Here is a 21959-nt window from a genome sequence, read left to right on the forward strand (position 1 = left end):
TGACTTGGGTTCACTTGTTGACTTTCTTGGCAAGACAGCCAACTTTAATAAGGTTCTGCCGTGCTGAAGAGTCTGGTAACACATTGTGTAATGAGCTGCTAGAGAAAATTATTTGCAGGGCACAACAAATAGTTTTATTGGTTCTACAAAACCCGGCTTTATGCTGTTGTGTTCCTGAGCACTATCTCCAGGCACCTTATGTATTAACTATATATATACACAGAGTGTGTGCTCTTGTAACAGTTTGCATGGTGCATAAATTGGCATTTATGGTAACCTTCCAACTTGCTATTAATAAAAAAGATCTTTCACTTGTTTTCTACAATGTGAGAAGTACACTCAGGTGGCTGGTGCAAAAAGCCAAGTCGGTTTAGTTGTTTGACTCTGGTATCAGAGTGTTCACAGGAGGGCCAAGACAATGTCTGTTTCTGACAAGTTGAGAAGTCAGTGGGTGCCACTGAGGCAGTCAGAACAACGAGGAGTCCTTGTGGCACGTTGGAGACTAACAAATATACAAGGACTCCTCATTGTTTTTGCTGATACAGACTAACACGGCTACCACTCTGAAACCTGAGGCAGTCAGTTCTCCTTGAGCACTGAGCACGTGAATAGGACAACTGGCCTCATTTGCCGTCTAGATTTTCTCCATTGTCCTGTTCCTGTCATGGCCCGTTCCTCTTGGGCTCTTACAAAATGTTTTAGCTTAATGTTTCCTTTGGAAGATGGTTTTGTCTAATAGCATCTTCCTCTGAAAGGCACTTACTAGAATCTCAAACCTGGCTTAATAGAATTATTTCCCGGGAGGGTTTTCTCCAGGAAGAGGATTCAGTACTTTTATTTATTCACCTGCTGGGAAGAGGAAGCAAACCCGCCTGTCTGGGCTTGTATAGGAGAACTAAAGGAACCTGCAAGGAAATTACCGTTTCCCCTTCTGGGTAAAGCAGTTGTTCGATCTTCTTGCAATATATGCTCAAGGAAGTATTCTACATATTGATTCTAGGGAATTTCCTTTTACCTAGAGAGACAGTCTCCTCCCCCCAGCTACAGTTATCCAGTAACACAGGTAAGGATAGGGTGACTAGATAGCAAGTGTAAAAAATCGGGATGGGGGTGGGGAGTAATAGGTGTCTATATAAGAAAAAGCCCGAAATATCGGGACTGTCCCTATAAAATCGGGACATCTGGTCACTCTACGTAAGGAACTACCTAAATTTTTAGGGAAGAAAAAGTGCATTATATCCACATCTTTGTGGAGGATCAAATTCTTATCATTCACCTCTCCAGACATAGGTGCCGGAACTAGGGATGTAGGGGGTGTCACCACACCCCCTGGCTTCAAGTGGTTCCCATTGTATACAGGATTTACAGTTTGGTTCAATGGCTCTCAACACCCCTACTATGTACATTGTCCCAGCACCCCTGTCTCCAGACCCTTTTTGGTATTGTAAGGTTAACTATCTTCCACATGGCATTCTTCTGAGGGTCTTCTTTTATCCTTTGAATTACATGGCAGCGATGACTGAGAGTGCAACTTTTTGGGGGTCAAACAGGCCTGAGCATCTAATTTTGGGAGACTTGTAAACAATCTTTCTGTGTCTGATTTTGTTATGCGGAAGTCCGGTTGCCCAAGGCCTGAGTTTTCACTTGGTTTCTGGCAACTTGACTTCAATAGATGAAGGCTGAGAGACGTGTCCAGAACCAAACTTTGTAGCTTTTAATAAACTGCCTTAATTTTTTGTGGCAGCATATCTGCAATCTGCCTTCAGTTTTACAATTTTGAAATATCTTCCAGGAATTCAGACAGCAACTTAAGCTGTTTCACTTCTCATTCATATGTTTGGAATTCTGAGGCAAAAAATCAGTTGAATTATTATCATGAAAACTGCCTGTATTAGGGCAGTTCGAACTAATAAAACCATCTGGTGTTCTCATGGAATTCAAGTAACCTATGTCTAAACATACCCCCACCCACCCTCCCCCCTGGTTTCTTTCCAAGTAACACTTCGGTTCAGAATTATTTTAGATAATTTTGGGCTTTGTTTTCAATGCCAAATTAAAGCATGTTGACCACGGGACAACTAAGAGATGTTAGCTGTCCCACTGTAAAACCCAGGTGGTGACAAAGCACTGTTTGTTTTGACTGCAAGGTAGCTAGGCAAAGTGACCTTGCCTGGGTACCTTGCAGTAGAAATGACAGTGGATTGTCTCCACTGGGGTTTTAAACTGGGATAGTTAACAAATGTCAGGTACCCTACTGTAGCTGAAATCCATCCATTTTGCAGTGAAGACAGCCTTGGAGAACAGGTTGAGCCTGTAGCACTTTATCTGTTGCTCTGACCTGTTTGCAGTAGTGGTTTCTGTATGTGTGAGTGTCAAGGTCTCAAGAAGAAAACACCCAGAGCTTTTCTGAGAATTGAAGTTTTTGCTCACTGAAAGGTCTAAGTACTTTATGTCCTAACTCCCAAAGCTGCTGTTGTAAAGTTTTCCTCTGTCTCATAAAAATACAGCTCTCACGTAGGATTTTTTTTCCTTTTAAGGATAGAAGGTTTTGCAAGCTGTTTAGTAGCTTGAAAATTCTCTTACTTGTATTGCACTGACCTACTGTTATAAATGATTTGCATGTGACACGGACTCACACATTGTAAAGGGCCAAATTGAGCATGGGTATAAGTGGATGCAACTCCACTGACATGAAAGAAGATGCAACTCAATTGACCAGAATAGAATTTAGTTGTGTATCTCTATGTGTGTGTGTGTTTATGCTCACATGCATTTCTTGCTCCTTGTGGAGCTTCATAGTGCCTGTTTTTTATAACAATGTGGTCAACCAGAATTTCAGCATATACTAGGTAGACTTCATTTTGTGAAACCTGGCTTGAAGCTCATGCCACATTCAAAATATTGTCTAAAATGTATATCCAAACACTAGCAGAGGTGTTTAGGTCTTTTATTGCTGCTATTCAAATTGTGGTTTTATTATTTATTATTCGTGGAGTATAGCACATCTCTGATCACAATAGTTTATTTTCCTGAAACCTTTGTTTTGTGACACATTTGTATCTTTCTGAATTTCTTGATTATTCATGCTGTCTTATATGTTATGTCTTTTCAATATGGGTAAATTGAGATCACATAGGAAGCTGGATAAGCGCTTAATGGCCAAAATGTGGTGAAGCTGCATGTATGACCATCATACACAGTCAACTTGAATGGTGTTTGACTGATGGATGCAGATTTGTTTTATATATTTTATTTTCAAAAAGTAATGCAGAAGACTTAACCATTGGGTTAACATACAGGGAGTTTGACTTTATAGTCTATACCCATGTTCTGAAGGCAGAATTTAGCTTTAGAGTCTACTGTACCCAAACTGAATCTCTGAATTAACTAAGGAAGTGGGCTACTGCAATCTATGTAATAACATCAAAACCTACAAAAATGAAAAAGATAAGGGAAGAAAATAGATTTTATTTTTCATTCCTAATACAAAATGGAAGAAAAAAAATACCAACAAAGGTCTTGAGAGGATTGAGTTTGCTGCTAAGGAAACCACTTTAGGTTGTCCTTTTGAAAGAAACCACTGACTCAAGTGAGATTGCATCGATATAACTGAGGGCACACATTTGGTCTTTCATGTCCTCATTCTTTCTATTCTGTGAAGAATATAAATGACAAGACACACCCTTTTTATAGCACCCTTCAGGCTTACATTTCTCAAACATGTCAGCTTTTCCATTGCTAGAAAGTCCCATAGTTTTATTCAATGGTGTCTTGAATGGTTAAATGTAGATAGTGTTTAAAAAAAAAAAACTTAAGAAAATAAGATCAGAAGCCACACATGCCTGGGCTAAATAAAGCATTTCACAAGTAATCTAATCTGTAGTAGGAGAAGGTTCTGCAGCTGTGAAATACTGGCATCTTTTAAAATCTAGATTTCTGTATCAGGAAAAAACGCATACCCTATGGTGTTACTCATGAGATTTAAGGTTCTATTTCTTGAAGATTTTGTAATGTCTATAATTAGGTGCTGGTGAATCACATTGCTGTAGTGTTTCATAGTTTATTTCTGGGAGGTTAAGCTCCAGCAGACAAAAAAAAAAAAAAAAAGAAGACCAATGCTGAGGCCTCCTGCACTTTGTTAGAGGAGAAGTTTGCTCAAACGCACAAATTCAATCTCTACTAAAACCCTTTGTTCATGCTGATCTGTTTTGGCCAAGTAAAATGAGTCTCCAAGGGAATTTTGTCAAGTTGTAGCAGGTTTAGCAGCAGTGCATCTGTAATAAACTATACAACCCTAGGGTGGCTCTGTATTAACTTCACCTTGGCAATAAATAAAATTTAAAGTGAACAAAATGAAAACTGTGTTTGCCTTCTGTTTCCTAGGTCTAAAGAAGCTTCTGATCTTCCAAATGTTGGAAAACTCAGAAAATTGGAGTACTCATTTTTAAAGGCAGTGATACTAAAATTGAGCTGGATGTTCAGTGTGTGCTCAGCATGAGCTTTTCAGTTGTGGTTGTTCACGTACGTATTCTTAACTTGTAGACGCACTGTTGAAACAGAACAGATGGGTAGTCAACCCTAGAAGCTCAGTTTTGAGGTCACAGTACTTCAGGCTTCACAATTAATTTTGTATTTTGAAGCACCAAAACCACATACTTTAAAAAAAAAAAAAAAGTAAGTCCCTCAGAACTATTTGTACTGAAGTTCAGTTGTTGCCAAGCTCTAGGAGAAGAAAGGTAGAGAGAACGGGAGACTTCAGCCTGAAGCTTTAAAACTACAAAAACTTGGAAATCTGTTTGCTCAAGTTTCTTTCCAGTTGGAAAATCAGAGACTCTTTTTTCATGGGAAACAGCCATATAATTTAAGAAAAGGTTGCACTCTATGTAGACCAAACAAATTTAGACAAACTTAGACATTTTAATTTTAATTTTTCCCTAGCTGCATGAGGAGAGTAGCCTGGCATTAGTATGGGTATTTTAGAAGCTATGATATCTGTAGTTAGCATGGTCACAAGGCATGGGTTGGAATATTGTAGAGGTCTTGCTTGATGTATGGATTCCTTGAATGGTTTGTTATTTTGGGGCTTTTTGTTTTTGGTTTGTTTAAAACTTTGCTTTAGTAGTTCAGAAGCTTCCTATTCTGCTTTTGATTTTGCTGATTTGGTAACAAAAATAAATAACTAAATCTTGCTGTCATACTATCTGGAAATAAAACAGATTGTGTGTTGACTAAAAAATCGGAATGTAGAAGACAGTGTTGGTATGTGTACCTATGGAAAATGTTGCCTTTCCTGCCTCATGATGGACAATTGTGCAAATCTTGCTTTATCTCCTTTATTTGGTGCATGACTCAATGGAGTATCAACATCTGCACTGAAAATGTGCTCTTTTTTGCTTGCAGATAGATGGGTCTCTCTCAGTTCCATATCCTTTGTTGATAAGGAAAAAAATAAAGATGCATCACATTTCAGTTTCTTTGGATAGTTTAGCCCAAACTATAAGTTTCTGATTTTTTCCTTCATACAGCGCTTGAATTTTAAAGAGAAATGTGTAAATAGTAAGGCAAACTGCTTCACAAAATACGATTCATTGTGATTTCGGTACATGCCTTGATGAAAACATCAAATTGAAGGCCATTCAACTGTACCTGAGGCTGTTTGTTCGTTTCATCTGCTGTGAGATTAACCTCTTCCCTGACTCAGTGCTGCTTTTGTGGGAGAGGCCCTAGTGACATTAAAGCTAGAACCCATTAGAAAGGGTCTTTTGTCATTTTTTTAAAAATCCGTAGCTTTTACTGATCTCATAACCCTTTAATTTGCTTTGTAGCAGAACAAGGAGACGGTGGTTCAAGTTCATCTGGACGACAACTAGCATCCTTGAGAATAACTTCAGAAAGTGCCACAATACTAAAGAACTGTAACTTTATATAATATAGATGCTCTAACTATGCACTGCTGAAGCCGTTGCGTTTATCTTGTTCAGAACCTCAATTTTTCTTCATTCTGGTTTTTGTTTTGTAAACCGGTCTAAATGTTCCCAAAAGACACACAGTAGCAAGCCTTTTGTTATGTTCTTTCTAAAGTGACTGAAGTTTTAAGGAAAGAGATTTTTGTTTTTCCTGTCTTCCACACAATGGAGCTTTCAGAGAACCTCTTTTAAAAGGAATAGCTCCAGCCTTTGTGTTGAAGGGTGTGTCTGTTGGCAAAGTTTGCTGAAGCAGGCAGGCTGGCTGGTGATTAACAAAGGTCATTAGACTTTGGAATCTGGCAAGCAGAGTCATATGGTATGTCTTCTGTGCATAGAAGGACGACTCTCAAGAGGCTGAGACTTCTGGAGGGTTCCTTCCCCCCATACCCCTCCCCCTGTTTAAGAGGGCTGCTTCAGTCTGTAGGACAGTTTGGACAAGTGTCTTGCTTCAGTAATACTGTTGTGCTGGAACTAATCAACACATTTATCATTCATGGGATAAAAGAACTTCAGAGATCTTTGCAAATGATCAGTGAGGGAGAAAAGGTGCTGGTTTTGACAGTGCATGGGAACAGCAGATTCTCTGTTGAAAAAGGTAAATCATAAGAAGAAGGCAAGTAGTGTTCTTATGAGGATGCTTTTTCTAGCATCACTCTAGCAAAAAAAAAAAATCGTGTGTGCTTGAGATGAAGCTCAGATAAGTGAGGCCATGTTGTGCACAAGCTAGAAGCTATGAGCCTCTGAGTGCATGAGTTGTCTGAGCTAAAATGGCTGCTCCTAAAGCTCAGAGGACTAGGGCAGCTTAGTGAGTCTTAAAGCTTCAGTGACGCAGGAGCTCATATCTCTTGAAAGTGTGATAAACACATTCAGCAGAGCTGTGGCTTGTTTGGCTGAGATGAAAGGACTAAGCTTTGGGGGATGGGCAGTGAAAACTGGATGATCTGCTTTTCTGTGAAGTGCTCTAAATGCAGGAGTCGTCTGCTCCATGGAAAAAAATTGTTTTCAGGTCTAATGGACTGTGCTAAAGGAGACGTGGGGTGGGGCTTCACTCACTGCTGTAATTTGATCCAGAGCAGAGATAGCAACCTCTTCCACACAATTTGGTCTGGTACTTGCAGGAAAAAACTTGAGTATCTTGATTATTGTGTCTTTGCTAGCTGAAAAGAAGCTGGTGCAGTGTTCATTTTCTTTATGGGGTACTAAGGAGAAAGGGGACAAAATGCAGTGTGCACAGTAGTGTAGGTAAACATCTGGAGTGTCTGTGTGCACAGTCTGTGCAGCATTTGACTTGACAGAAGTTTATTTTAGCAGGCTATCAGGAGGAACATTCTTGTATGTAAAATCCTAATGCAATGCCCTCTTTTATTGCATTGACATAATATTATTGGACTTTGATCTTGCTGTAGAAGTAATTTTATATTCTACAATAAATGAATGGAATTTTCATCATAAAATATTTTGGCTGCCGTTCCCTCTATCAGATCTCTGGAAGTCCTAGGTTAATCTAGCCCAGTGGAGCATGTGGGAAACTTAAAGAAGTAATTCATTCATTAAGATAATAAGTTGCTACTGTGCCCAAGAAACATATGAGGTAGGAGGACCTCTGCCTTTGACTTTTTCCCCTGTGTTTATATATTCTTTCTTCTACAGCAATCCATAAATTTTGAGCACAGAGACAAATTCTCCCCCAGAATTATGTCTCACTGGATTAACTGGTCATGTACTGAACTACATTGACTTTACCAAGATCAATTTGTTATACCGTATATCAAATTAGGGTTTGTGGAGGAATCTAGGAAGTCATGAAACTTTGGAGCGGGGTCTTTTTTATTCATATTTCCATTGTGCTGTTGCAATGTTTTTATTAAATGACAGCAGAAATCCCTTCCTCTCCCGTCCACCACCCCATCAAAATCCTGATCCCAGAGACAGGGTATAACTCTGGGCATAATTATGGGAATTCCAACCAAGAATGTAGCTCTCTTCTGTGTTTGGTGGAATTGTTAAGGTGCAACAATCTATCAAAAGTCAGTGTATCCAGATCTCTCACTGCCATATTGTCTCTTTTTTCCATTAAGGTCAAAACTGACTAGATGTTTTAAACTAATTGAAAATGCAAGTTTCCAGGGGAGGCTTTTTAGTCTTTGGCAATGAAGTAGTCAGTAGTTGTCTAATCTAGAGGAAGGTTAGTGCTGGTTGAAAAGAGGCAGAAATCCTATTTTCTAATAGTAAAGGTCAGTGCATGAATGGCTGGGAGTAATGAAGCTGCTCAAATCACATGTGCTTCCCTCATCTTTATTTGAGACAGACTGTCAGTGTAACAATAAGCCCAGGCAGAAAGAACCTGAGTAAGGGAAAAGCCAAGAAGGCAAGGTCTACTGAATCAACATCCATTTGTCAGAAGGCTTGAATATTTGTAGAGCCCAGCTCAGCAACTCATGAGCCATTTAGGTAGGATTTTCTGTTAATTTGAATTTCCTTGATGCCTTTCAACATATTGAGCAAAAGTTGAGTTCTTACTTCTGTAATGTTAGCATTTCTGGAGGTTACTAAACCTTATTGCTGACCAGCTTGGTTTTATATATTAGTCAGGGTTCACTGAATGATGTTTCTGTAACAAGTGCTTCTCCCCCATTCCTTTTCTTTCAGAATTTCCTGATGTGAAAGTATTATCGAGGACCATGGAGGTGCTGCAGTGCGATGGCTGTGATTTTCGAGCTCCATCCTATGAAGACCTTAAAGCTCACATTCAGGATGTTCACACTGCTTTTTTGCAGCCAACAGATGTTTCTGAGGAAAGTCCTAGCCAGCCAAGGTCTGGCTCCATGAATGCTAGCAACCAGACAGAGGTCGAATTTTCTTCTGTAAAAGATGAATTTACAATTGCAGATGAAATTGCAGGTAAACGTAAACCTCTCTCTTTTTTGCTGCCTGTCTTGGCATATTTTAATTTGTAATTTTCATTAATTTTATTATAATGACAGCAAAGTGAGTATTGTTTGGTTACTGCCTTATCAGTTCTGATTATTGCTTTGTATGTAACCACTGAAATGGGTTGGGGATTTATCTGTTTTTTATCATCAAGAATTTTAGAAGTTATTTATTTATTTATTTATTTGGGGTGAACGTCTGAAACTAATGTCAGGTTTCAGAGTAGCAGCCGTGTTAGTCTGTATTCACAAAAAGAAAAGGAGGACTTGTGGCACCTTAGAGACTAACAAATTTATTTGAGCATAAGCTTTTGTGAGCTACAGCTCACTTCATCAGATGCACTCAGTGGAAAATACAGTGGGGAGATTTATATACATAGAGAACATGAAACAATGGGTGTTACCATACACACTGTAATGAGAGTGATCAGGTAAGGTGAGCTATTAACAGCAGGAGAGAAAAAAAAACCTTTTGTAGTGATAATCAAGGTGGGCCATTTCCAGCAGTTGACAAGAACGTCTGAGGAACGGTGGGGGGGCAGAATAAACAAGGGGAAAACTAATGTGTTTATTTAAAGAAACTTTGTTTTAGAAGTAATACATAGACCACGTTACGTCCTATATGTCAGAGTTTTGCAGCAGGTACAGAAGAGAATCGTAAATGAGATAGTCCAGTGTATTGCATGCACTGGAATACTGATGGACCCAATGGGATGTGATTTTTGTTGAATATTGTATTATATCATTGAGTGGTAGGTGGAGAAGAAATTGTATGTATTTATTCCTTGTGGGTTTTTTTCTTTTAGGGCAAAATGCAGCTCAGATGGGGACTGGAAGTTATTATAGCCATAGCCAGAGTTTTTATAGCCAGCACATGGCCCCAAATCCTAAACCAACAAACAAGTTTTTCCAGTGCAAATTCTGTGTGCGTTACTTCAGATCCAAAAACCTTCTCATAGAACATACCCGAAAAGTGCATGGCACACAAGCTGGAGGGAGCTCTGTGGGACCGCCTGCTGCTGGATCCTTAAATTACAACATCATGATGCATGAGGGGTTTGGCAAAGTTTTCTCTTGCCAGTTCTGTACCTACAAATCGCCAAGGCGTGCAAGGATTATTAAGCACCAGAAAATGTATCACAAAAATAATCTAAAGGAGAGTTCAACTCCCCCTACTGCCACAGCTGCCATATCTGAATCTGCATCCGCATCCGTGCCGGTGCAGGAATCCTGCAAGGAGCTGCCTGCTGAAGTAGTAGAGCGTAGCATCTTGGAATCCATGGTCAAGCCTTTAACAAAGTCTAGGGGCAACTTTTGCTGCGAATGGTGTAGCTATCAGACCCCTCGAAGGGAACGCTGGTGTGACCACATGATGAAGAAGCATCGCAGCATGGTAAAAATACTGTCAAGCCTGAGACAGCAACAGGATGGAACCAGTTTGCCTGATGTGCAGAACAAAAGTGCACCAAACTCTGCCCCAAACTCCAACTATATCTCTATGAATGCTACAGGGCGTGAGATGCCGAATGCCAACGTCTCAAACTTCAGAGGCTCCATGAGTAACTCCCTTATCAGACCCAATTCTTCTACATCTTCAAAGTTTTCTTCTGTGTCTTATCCTCAAATGAAGCCTAAGTCACCTCATAACTCTGGTATGGTTAATTTGTCTGACAGATCCCGCTATGGAATAGCTGACATGACAAATTCTTCTGCTGACCTGGAAACTAATAGTATGCTAAATGACTCTAGCTCTGATGAAGAGCTAAATGAAATAGACAGTGAGAATGGCTTGAACTCCATGGATCACCAGACCTCAGGAATGTCTGCAGAGCAGCTGATGGGATCTGATGGTAACAAATTATTGGAAACAAAGGGGATCCCCTTTAGAAGATACATGAACAGGTTCCAGTGCCCTTTTTGCCCTTTCCTCACTATGCACCGCCGAAGCATCTCCCGCCATATTGAGAACATCCACCTCTCTGGGAAGACGGCTGTATACAAGTGCGATGAATGTCCTTTCACTTGTAAGAGTTCATTAAAACTTGGAGCTCATAAACAATGTCATACAGGTACAACATCAGATTGGGATGCTGTGAATTCCCAGAGTGAAAGCATAGCCTCCTCTCTGAATGAAAGCACAGTGTCTTATGAAAGTGGAAATATAAATGGCAGGAAGTCAGGCGGAATGATGGAATCTGTGCAGCAGCAACAGCAGCAGTCCCCTCAACCCCACTCTCAGCACCCCTATAAATGCACGCTGTGCAACTACTCCACAACTACTTTGAAAGGTCTCCGAGTTCATCAGCAACACAAGCATTCTTTTTGTGATAACTTGCCAAAATACGAGGGACCGTCATCCAATACTCCACAAGAGAGTGAGGTGGATGCCCATGCTGCCTCCAGCACTGTGAAGAAAAGCCAGACCTCAATTCTTGGGTTATCATCTAAAAATAACTTTGTAGCTAAGACCTCTCGAAAACTGACAAATGACTTTCCCCTAGATCTATCGCCTGTGAAGAAGCGAACTAGAATCGATGAAATAGCGAGCAACCTACAGAGCAAAATTAACCAAAACAAGCAACAAGAAGATGCAGTGATTAACGTAGAGGATGATGAAGAAGAGGAGGAAGACAATGAAGTGGAGATAGAAGTAGAATTGGACAAGGAAGAAGAACAAACAGAGCCATTGATGGAGGTGTCTAGTTCCTATGCACCCCAGCAAATGTGGGGAAGAGATACTAATGATTCTCAGAAGGAGACTAATTTCAGGAACATGCCGCATGATTATAATTCCACCAATGGGGCAGAAATTGAGCTAACTTTATCTGAAGATGAGGAAGATTATTATTGCTCTTCTGTCAACATGAAGGATCATCAAGGGCCTAATGCATCTCTTCTGGGCAGCCAGTCGAGTATGTATGGATCTGATCAAAACAGTGAAAACGCAGAGTTTAATGATTCCGGACGGCTTTATTATTGCAAACACTGTGACTTTAGCAACAAATCTGCGAGGAGTGTTAGCACCCACTACCAACGGATGCATCCTTACATTAAGTTCAGCTTTAGGTATATATTGGACCCTAACGATCACAGTGCTGTGTACAGATGCCTTGAATGTTACATTGACTACACCAACTTTGAAGACCTGCAGCAGCATTACGGTGAGCATCATCCTGAAGCTATGAATGTACTCAACTTTGATCATTCTGATCTGATCTACCGCTGCCGCTTTTGCTCTTACACTAGCCCGAATGTTAGAAGCTTGATGCCGCACTACCAAAGAATGCACCCAACTGTTAAAATTAACAATGCAATGATATTTTCAAGCTATGTAGTCGAGCAGCAAGAAGGGTTAAATGCAGAGTCGCAAACACTGAGAGAGATCTTGAATTCTGCTCCCAAGACCATGGCAACTTCCACCCCAGTGGCCCGCGGGGCTGGAGTTCCTGCTACATTTAACAAAAATGCTTCAAAGAGTTTTAGTCCAGAATGTGAAAATCAGAAAGAGCCTTCAGTTAATAGCGTTGTGGTGTATGACTGTGATGTGTGTTCGTTTGCAAGCCCTAACATGCATTCTGTTCTGGTGCATTATCAGAAAAAACACCCTGAAGAAAAGGCTTCATATTTCAGGATTCAGAAGACCATGCGGGTGGTGTCTGTCGACAGGGGTTCTGCCCTAGCTCAACTGTCCTTTGAGCTGGGAACTCCCATCTCCCCAAAACTGTCCAACATGGCTTCACAGCCACCACCTCCCCCCCCCCCACCACCAGACCTCACCACTGAACTCTACTACTGCAAGCACTGTTCATATAGCAACCGCTCGGTGGTGGGAGTGCTCGTCCACTATCAGAAAAGGCATCCAGAAATAAAGGTCACTGCGAAATACATTAGGCAGACGCCCCCCACAGCAGCAATGATGAGGGGTGGTGAAATGCCACCTGGCATTCAGAGGCCACCAGCGTCTATGCAGCTGAACAGGGGCAGCTCTGAGAGCTCTGTGGCTCCCCTTGAGAATGAAATGTTCTTCTGTCAGCATTGTGACTATGGAAATCGGACCGTTAAAGGCGTGCTCATTCATTATCAAAAGAAGCATCGTGACTTCAAAGCCAATGCAGATGTGATCAGACAGCACACAGCCACGATTAGAAGCCTTTGCGATCGTGGCCAGAAAAAATTGTCCAGCAGCATGCCTGTGCCCACTTCCAATGCAGAGCGGGACAAGGCTAAACTAAGAGCTCTCAAATGCCGGCAGTGTTCCTACACGTCGCCTTATTTTTACGCACTGAGGAAGCATATTAAGAAAGACCATCCAAGCCTGAAGGCCACAGTTACATCCATTTTACGATGGGCATTTTTGGATGGCTTAATAGAAGCTGGTTATCACTGTGAATGGTGTATTTATTCACATACAGAGCCTAGCGGTTTGCTCGTGCATTACCAAAGGAGACATCCTGAGCATTATGTTGACTATACATACATGGCCACTAAACTCTGGGCAGGTCCAGATCCTTCCCCTCCAGCCCTAATGATGCCATCAGAGGCAAAAACCTATAAATGCAGAGACTGCATTTTTGAAGCATCTTCCATTTGGGATATTACTAATCACTATCAGGCTTTTCATCCTTGGGCCATGAATGGGGATGAATCTGTGTTGCTGGATATCATCAAGGAGAAAGATGCTGCTGAGAAAGCTGGTACTCAGTCCGATGAAGTTGGGACTAGGGTTAATTCTGAAGACCAGATAACCACATCACAGATGGAACAGGACGTGGATTGTACAGAAGACTCCAGCCTCCCCCAAGAAAAAAATGTCCAGCTGGCCTCTGCAAACCCTGCGATATCCTCCACGCCGTATCAGTGCACAGTATGCCAGTCTGAATACAATAACTTGCACGGCCTCCTGACACATTATGGCAAAAAACATCCTGGCATGAAAGTTAAAGCTGCAGATTTTGCACAGGACATAGACATTAACCCAGGAGCCGTGTACAAGTGCAGGCATTGCCCTTACATTAATACGCGCATCCACGGTGTCCTTACACACTACCAGAAACGGCATCCGTCAATAAAGGTCACCGCTGAGGATTTTGTGCATGACGTGGAGCAGTCTAATGACATGTCCCAGAATGATGTGGAAGAAACAAGTAGGATTTTCAAGCAAGGGTATGGTGCTTACAGATGCAAATTATGCCCTTATACCCATGGCACTTTGGAAAAGCTTAAAATTCACTATGAAAAATACCACAACCAACCTGAATTTGATGTGTTTGCGCAGTCACCACCAAAGGCGTCTGCGGCCATGGAGCCGGAGAGTACCCCTGAAATAAAGGCTTCTCCAGAAATTGCTGCTGAGGACATCGGAGAAGTCGCCGTGCCAGCTTCTCATTTCTCCAGCTCTCATCTCGTGTCTCACACAGTATTCCGGTGCCAGCTGTGCAAATATTTCTGCTCCACCCGGAAGGGGATAGCCAGGCACTACCGCATCAAACACAACAATGTCCGGGCGCAGCCGGAAGGCAAAAACAACCTCTTCAAGTGTGCTTTGTGTTCCTACACAAACCCCATCCGCAAAGGGCTTGCAGCACACTACCAGAAACGGCACGACATTGACGCTTATTACACTCATTGCCTGGCAGCCTCCAGGACGGTAAGTGACAAGCCCAGTAAAGTGATCATTCCGTCTCCTCCCAAAGACACCTCTCCTCAACTGAGCGAGGAGCTGAGGAGGGCAGTGGAAAAGAAGAAGTGCTCGCTTTGTTCCTTCCAGTCCTTTAGCAAAAAAGGCATCGTGTCCCACTACATGAAACGTCACCCTGGTGTTTTCCCTAAGAAGCAGCATGCGAGCAAGCTAGGGGGCTACTTTACAGCTGTGTATGCTGACGAGCATGAAAAGCAGATCCTAGGTGAGGAGAGAAATGATTTTGAAAAGTCTGAGGTGGAGAATGAGACTCAGGAAATCGAGTGGCTTCCTTTCAGGTGTATAAAATGTTTCAAACTGTCCTTCAGCACCGCCGAGCTGCTGTGTATGCATTACACTGACCACCACAGCAAGGATTTGAAGAGAGACTTTACCATACTGGGATGTGGCACCCGCTCTCAGAGCTCTGCCTACCAGTGCAAGCACTGTGATAGCAAACCGCATAGCATGGCGGAGCTGGCCTTGCATTTGAACAGTCACAATGAGGAATTCCAGAAGCGTGCCCAACGTCAAGAGAGGAGGAAACAGCTTTTGAGCAAGCAGAAATATGCAGATGGTGCTTTTGCAGATTTCAAACAAGAGAGGGTAAGAGAGTGTGTGTGTGTGTGTGTTCTCTCAACAGCCCCAATCCCTCCCCGCTTCTTCTTATTAGTGTCCCCATGCATGTGCTCTTTGGCAGCCAAACGGCTACAAGCAAGCAAGTGACTTAGTGTGCCAGTGAGTTCTATAAATCAATTAAATGCTCTAGCTTGATTACATCTGCCCCCCCCCCACCCCCTTCTGTATCCCTTTCTAGAGCTTCCTAGGGGATTGCTGTTTCCTCCTCTCCTCCTCCTATGAGTAGCCTCCTTATCTGGCACTTAATTATGTGACTTTCTACTACAAGGCCACTGGCCTGTCTCTTTCCCAATCCCCCTGGTCATGATTCCTTGTAATAACACAAATTTCCTTCTCAGGAATAGCCTACTCAGTAAGACATGGTGTCAGCAAAATGGGGGTAATATATCTGACATGGGGCCTCATCCAAAGCCTATTAATATCAATGAGTATCTTTCTAGTGACTTCAGGCTTTGGATCAGGCCCCATATGAACTTTGGACCAAATTTTGTTCTGTTTCACTGGTGTAAATCTGGAGTAACTATTTACCATTGCGAAGGAGTGACTCATAGTTTATATCAGAGTCACCCAATTACATGGCATAATTGGGCCATGTAATTAAAAATTAATAAAATTGTCACTAGGCAGAAATTCAGAGTTCATACTATGGAAATGTTTTACCTGTATATTTTAAAGGCATTAACGAGGGCTAATTGAAAACTTGAGAGGAGATTTTGCAAACCAGCCTAAGGGATTTAAACACATTATCCATCTATGTTAATGGATGTGTGTGTAAGTCATTTAGACGGCTTTGCAAAATCTGTACCTTTGTCCTTAAAGTGCCAAGAGAGTGGGCCTTTTTCTTTTCTATTTGAACAAACAAAAATGGCTTGCCTAATTGTTTTGGTTTTAAAATCCATGCTGTCTCAGAGTACGTTTGTAATCTCTCTCTCTTTTTTTTTTTTTTTTTGGTTAAGTTAGTTCTGGAAGCAAATTTCAGTGTCTTTGTTGATTATACTGATGTGTTCCAACAGACATTCGGTCACTTGGAAGATGTATCAAAATTTAAGGAGAGGAAAGTTGTTGGATACAAATGTAAATTTTGTGTGGAAGTTCATCCCACCCTTCGAGCCATCTGTAATCACCTTCGCAAGCATGTTCAGTATGGGAATGTCTCGTCTGTGACAGCTACCGTAAAGGTGAGAATTATAAGAAGTGGCTATGTGTTTGTTTGAGATTAAAGCCTGATCAAAAAACTCACGGAAGCCGATGGGCAGACTCTCTCATTAAGTTCAATTTGGATTAGGTACTGATTTACTAAATCCATCATCCAAATCTAATGGACAGTTTTCTGTGTTGTCTCTGGATTATTTTAATGCTAGATTTTTTCAGACGTTAGTTACAACTTTCTTCTACCTTTGATTCAGGACATGAAGACTATTTTTTGCCACTGAGTGTATCCCATTTCTCTTGCATAAAGGAATTTGTCTTGTCCATGGTAGAAAGCGTAGGCCTCTGAGCAGGAAGCTCTTGTCCAGCTGTTCTGGGCTACTTTTCTACTATCTTTGCCTCTGAAGGCAAAATTTTCAGAAGAGGAAGCCTGAAGTGTGCATGCACAAATGTACATGAAATTGTGTGTTACATGCTTGCATGCGTAGTTACAATGACACAAGCAAACCGGGTGTTTGTATCTGCAAACAGCCATTCAGATGGCTAATTAGTCATTTACCGGAGCCATTGGCCCAACTAAAGAGGCCAATTGTAAATGCACTTTAGTTTTCATGTGCAAATGGACTTTTGCTTCTAGGAAATCAGGTGTGCAGGGGAGGACTGGGGTTTCCTACCTAACAGCAGGTTCTTCAGGATATCAACTGGGGCGTGTGCATGCAATCGTGCGGCAGGAGCTGTGAACACATTCCTTTTGCTGCAGTGAGAATTCAGAGTGGGTTGAGTAGCAGAGCTGACCCCACAATCCCGTGTTTCTAACCCCTACTGCATACTGCGATAGGGCAACTAAATCCAGAAGGGTCTGAGCTGCTCTACCTAAGAGGGCTTTTATTATTTTGTTGTCCTTTCACTGCCCACCCCTTTTGCTTACGTGATGCTACAAAAGAGATTGTTCCTTTTCTCCTGCCCAGCTATCCTTTTCAAGCATAGCTTACAGGACCGTTGCCATCTTTTTGAGCAAAAGGAAATTACTTAAGTAGTTGAGCAAGAAAGCTGAAAACCAAGGTCAAATGAATGTGGTGTTACACTCTCTACCAATTTTAAGCTGCTGATCACAACAAAATATGTGCCGTGGTGAATAATATTAAGGGAGGGGAACAAGAAACAAGTAACTATTTCTGAAGAGGAGTAATGTTTTCATAGAGTGCCTGTTGTTTCTCATGAATTTAGTGCTGGTGGAAAGTGTCTGCTCAACAGCCCTGGAAAGGGGAGGTCTGGGTTAGCCCAGAGGCAAGGACAATGCAAGTTTCCTCCATACCACCTTCCTATGTGTCTCTAACCTGTTTTGTGGGATCCACTTCCAGGAGTTAGACGGTAGTTAGTTCAGTTTCTACTCCAATTCCATGGCTTTTATGATGACATTGACAATATTACTTAGGGCCAGTTGTGAGATTTAGTCTTTTTTTAGAGTAGATTTGAAACTGGGGGACCGTTTCCTGAAGGAAGCCATTGATGATATGGGAACGGTGCAGGGATATCTTTAGAACATGGATGTAGTCGGATTCCAGGAGACATTCTGAAAAGGGAAGCTTAGATGGGAAAGTTAACACATGGGGAAGACCCAAGGCAGAAGGGAGAGAGAATTGATGGCTTTGGGGGGGTATGTGTTTTTTAGCAGGAAGCGGAAGATTCTTCAAACACAACTTTGGAGGGTTTTGAGGGAGCAAAAGACCATGGCATGGTGGAATTTACAGAAGCTGAATCTGGAGCATCCTTGGAAGATGAAACCAGGCCTGGGGGATACCACTGCAGCCAGTGTGACCGGGTTTTGATGTCTATGCAGGGTCTGCGATCTCATGAGAGAAGTCATTTGGCTCTGGCCATGTTTACCCGTGAAGACAAGTACAGCTGCCAGTATTGCTCCTTTGTCTCTGCTTTCAGGCACAAGTAAGTTTTTGCAATAGAAGTACAGACCAGTGATACTGTTTTCATATGTGCTGACATTAATGGGGGCACTGTACACTTGAAAACTGGACACCTTTACTGTTTAACTGCTCCCCTGCCCCTTTTTTCTAGTTTTCAGGTATTCACATTCTTCTGAGTCCCCTTACCAATGTCTCTGATTCTTTTCATATTTTTTTTTTTAAATATTCATTCTCCTTTTTTCTGTGGGGGAAGAACACACAAACAAAAGGGGCAAACTTCCTACACAGAGGAAACAATGAAACTGACCTTCTACGCAGTGCTGTCAAATTAATAAAATAAACAGGAAAGAAAAGAGGGAGATACTCATAAATAAGGAACCTGGGTGTTACCTGTAGCAACAGTTTTCAGATAGCAGTGTGATTTTTTGTTGGTGGAGTTTTGTTGGGTTGATTTAGAGAGATGTAGTCTCTTTAATGCTGAGCAGTTCTCAAGAGCTGAACTTAAAAAAATCTTGATTTTTTTTATTGTGTTATGTAAATTGTTCTATGAAAACATTATCCACAAGAGTATAGGGCTCTTCTCTGAATGAGTTCCACAACATATTCCATTTTCTGATGCAACAGATTAAGTATTAGCAGAAATAAACAAACTTCTCACAAAGTGTGTGCTAAAGGTTTTCTTAGATTAGGGAGAGAGGTAGCTGCTTAATTGGCATTTTAAACTTTTTGAAGGCCTGCCACAAAGAAATGTACTCCGTAGGATTCGCCCACACCAAACCCCCATTGACAGGCTTGAGAACACATGCATGCTTCATCTATCCTCCAAGGAGACTCCTACTCATCCAACGAAGGAGGGAAGAGCCATGCTCTGTTCTGTCTGAAACATTTGTGGCATCATCCACAGCATCGTAAGTCAGGCTTAAGTGTGTCTGCTCTGCAACCAAATCCAAACCAGGGAGAGAGCAGGACACAGAAAACAAATCTTGTGTTCTAGACAGGCGACACTTCCACCAGCACCCTAAGTGTGTCCAGCTAGGTTATAACCATAATCTGTTTTACAGGCTCTGAGAGGTAAAAGGACAGGGGCATCCCCCGGTGAATGTGTGTTGGGCACAGGGGGCCTCTTCTGAGCAGAGGTATTCCGATACTGAATTGGCAGGCCTTGGCAGGACTGCATTGGTGGAATACAGACTGTGCCACTTTAAAAGTGTAGGGAGAACCACTACTCTCTGTACTAAAATAATCCTCCTCCTCCCCCCCCCAATCCCCCCCCCAAAATTCTAGCACTGAGTTTGCCTGCACTCTTCCCTGGCAAGTGTTATATTGGCTGTGAGTGAAGAAGATGCTGGGGTTAAATAGGAAGGATCAAGCTGGAGTTCTATAAAATTGTGGTTGCTATAGAAATAGGTTCAATCAGATATTGTGTGACTATCTACGTCATCTCTTTAACATGGGTAAAATAGGTAATTGGGAGAGAGAAAATCCATAGTACAAGTTTAAAAAAAAAAAAACCTAAATAAAAGCTGATTGGAAAAGAATCTCAGAGGTGGGACCTATGGTTTGAGTTTAATTGTATGTGGTCCTGTATGGACTAGTATTATATATTATACCTCTTTGGATGGACAATCTGCTTTAATTGTTAAGCAAGCTTGTTTCCTTGTCAGGTATTTAAGACGGGGGTTTTGTTGTTATGTGAAGTATCGACACAAATGGATGCTCCGCATATTTTATTCATTGAGCAGATTTGTTGATTTCACTGGACTGGCAGTAATTATAGCTCCTTATTGAATTTACAATAACATTATTTTGCTATGAAGTGCTACTGTAAATAGACATACTGTACATTTTGTTACTATCAGGTGTTAATTTGAATGGACTAAGAATGCAGCTTTTGCACCGATGAACAGGCATTTTTAGAGATTAGGCTCTTTTTGTGGTAGTACAGGATGAAAAATGTAGCAGGAACTTCTGCATTGTGTGTGAAGGTGCTGATATTTAGTAAGAATTTGCCAGTTTAAGTGAAATACAAGCAAATTTGAAAATAAAACGGAAGCACTTCTGAGACTAAAGACTGTTTCCCCCATCCCATTATCCTGTTGCCATGCACCTCTTGCACATGCAGGCTGAAAGTAGGACAAGAGTCAAACATGTTAACATACCATGAGAAGGGGCTGTTGTTGGGGATATGTCTAGTCCAGCCTAAAGTTGGTGCTTGCTCGCTTGAGATTTGTGAACTCGGGAAGATCAGATGGTTTAGAGAAGCTTCCAAACTCTGGGGTTCTTATTCAGATACTATGATGTTCACCTAGTGCTTCATTCTTCTAAATCAAATGTAATTATGAATTGAGCTGTTATATAAAGATTGATTAGAAAGAGTCTGGAATCTGAAAGGGTTTCTTAACCCCCTCTCTTGCTTTGACTTCTCACAAAGAAGATCCTAGCATAGATGTTTCCTGCTACCCACACTTTTTTCTTGGGCTCCATACGCTGTCTTCCAAATCTCTCTCTAAAACCATCTTTTTTTTGCTCCTGGAACTCCTTGGTTGGCTCCTGCACAGCCTGCTGGCATCTTCCCCAGAACAGACTAGTCCGTTTCTATTCTCTTTGCCAAAAGAAGGCTTCCTCAATAGAGCAGGTTGAAAAATTTCAAAACTTGCTGATTGGAGGGGGAAAGGGGGCAAACTTTTCACAAAGACTCTTGTCAAACCAAAAATTGCTGTGGTTTGTTTGGTTTTTTTTAACCAGCTCTGTTCCATAGCATCTATCCTGTTACACTCTGGATAAGACTGATTAACACCTGATTTTTCCCAATTATCCTGTTTAAGTGGCTTGCATTCTGCATAATGTTGGGCTCAGTTCTCCCACCCTTCCTCACGCTAGATACTACCTTGCTTTGCAAGTTGCCTCACAGGATTAAGGTGCTACCCAGCATGAAGAAGGGTGGCAGAGTCTGGCCCGTTAGGTTTTCAGCCTGGCATATGAAGGAGTAGCTGAAGTTATTTAATATTTTGTGTTTCCTTTTTCTGCCTCTCCCTTGCCAAGTTTGGATCGCCATATGCAGACTCACCACGGACACCATAAACCATTCCGTTGCAAACTCTGCCCATTCAAGTCTTCCTATAATAGCCGCCTGAAAACTCATATACTCAAAGCTCATGCTGGTAAGTCTCTGTCAATTTTACAATGCAGCAACTATAACCAATGTCTTACTCTCTTTGCCACTGTTACCAGTTAAACTTTTCATTGCCAGTTTTGGTTGGGATTTTCAAAGGTGGTTCAGCACTGGTCAACTCTCTGCTCCCATTAAATTCAGTGAGAGTCTTAACATTGACTTCAGAGGGAGCAGAATTAGGCTAACACTGAGCACTTCTGAAAATCCTGCACTTTTTGTTTCTAAAAGTGTGCTCAGTCATTCAGCTTCTAGTAATGGTGACCAGTCACGTTTGATACTCATATGTTGATGATCTGCTGTTCTGATATGTTTATATTTTAAATGACTCCTGAAATGAGCTGGGATTTGCATTTTGGACTGTCATGTGTTGGCTTCAATGTGCAAACTGAACTTGGAGCCAGATCCTCAGCTGGTTTAGACTGGCATAGCTCCATTGACATAAATGGAGCTTATGCTGACTTACACGAGGTGAGGAGTGAAGTATTTTGTAGACTTTTTTACCCT

The 21959-nt window shown here is 41.6% G+C and overlaps 1 protein-coding gene across 12 annotated transcripts in view; it reads left to right on the forward strand.

Moving 5' to 3' along the window:
- ZNF462 (zinc finger protein 462) overlaps nucleotides 1-21959 on the forward strand; it is a 104474-nt gene that overhangs the window by 38131 nt on the left and 44384 nt on the right. For 8 of the 12 annotated variants that reach the window (XM_073345994.2, XM_073345998.2, XM_073345999.2 and 5 more), the window contains 5 exons: nucleotides 8616-8867; nucleotides 9703-15179; nucleotides 16226-16390; nucleotides 18034-18305; nucleotides 21326-21444. In XM_073345994.2, the coding sequence (XP_073202095.1) occupies nucleotides 8648-8867; nucleotides 9703-15179; nucleotides 16226-16390; nucleotides 18034-18305; nucleotides 21326-21444 (6253 nt within the window). In that variant the 5' untranslated portion in view covers nucleotides 8616-8647. Of the gene's footprint in view, nucleotides 1-8615; nucleotides 8868-9702; nucleotides 15180-16225; nucleotides 16391-18033; nucleotides 18306-21325; nucleotides 21445-21959 lie in introns of those variants that run through there. The other 4 variants (XM_073345989.1, XM_073345991.1, XM_073346002.2 and 1 more) reach the window with 4 other exon arrangements.

The sequence above is a fragment of the Lepidochelys kempii genome, chromosome 5, assembly GCF_965140285.1.
Source record: "Lepidochelys kempii isolate rLepKem1 chromosome 5, rLepKem1.hap1, whole genome shotgun sequence".
Classification (NCBI taxonomy): domain Eukaryota; kingdom Metazoa; phylum Chordata; order Testudines; family Cheloniidae; genus Lepidochelys; species Lepidochelys kempii.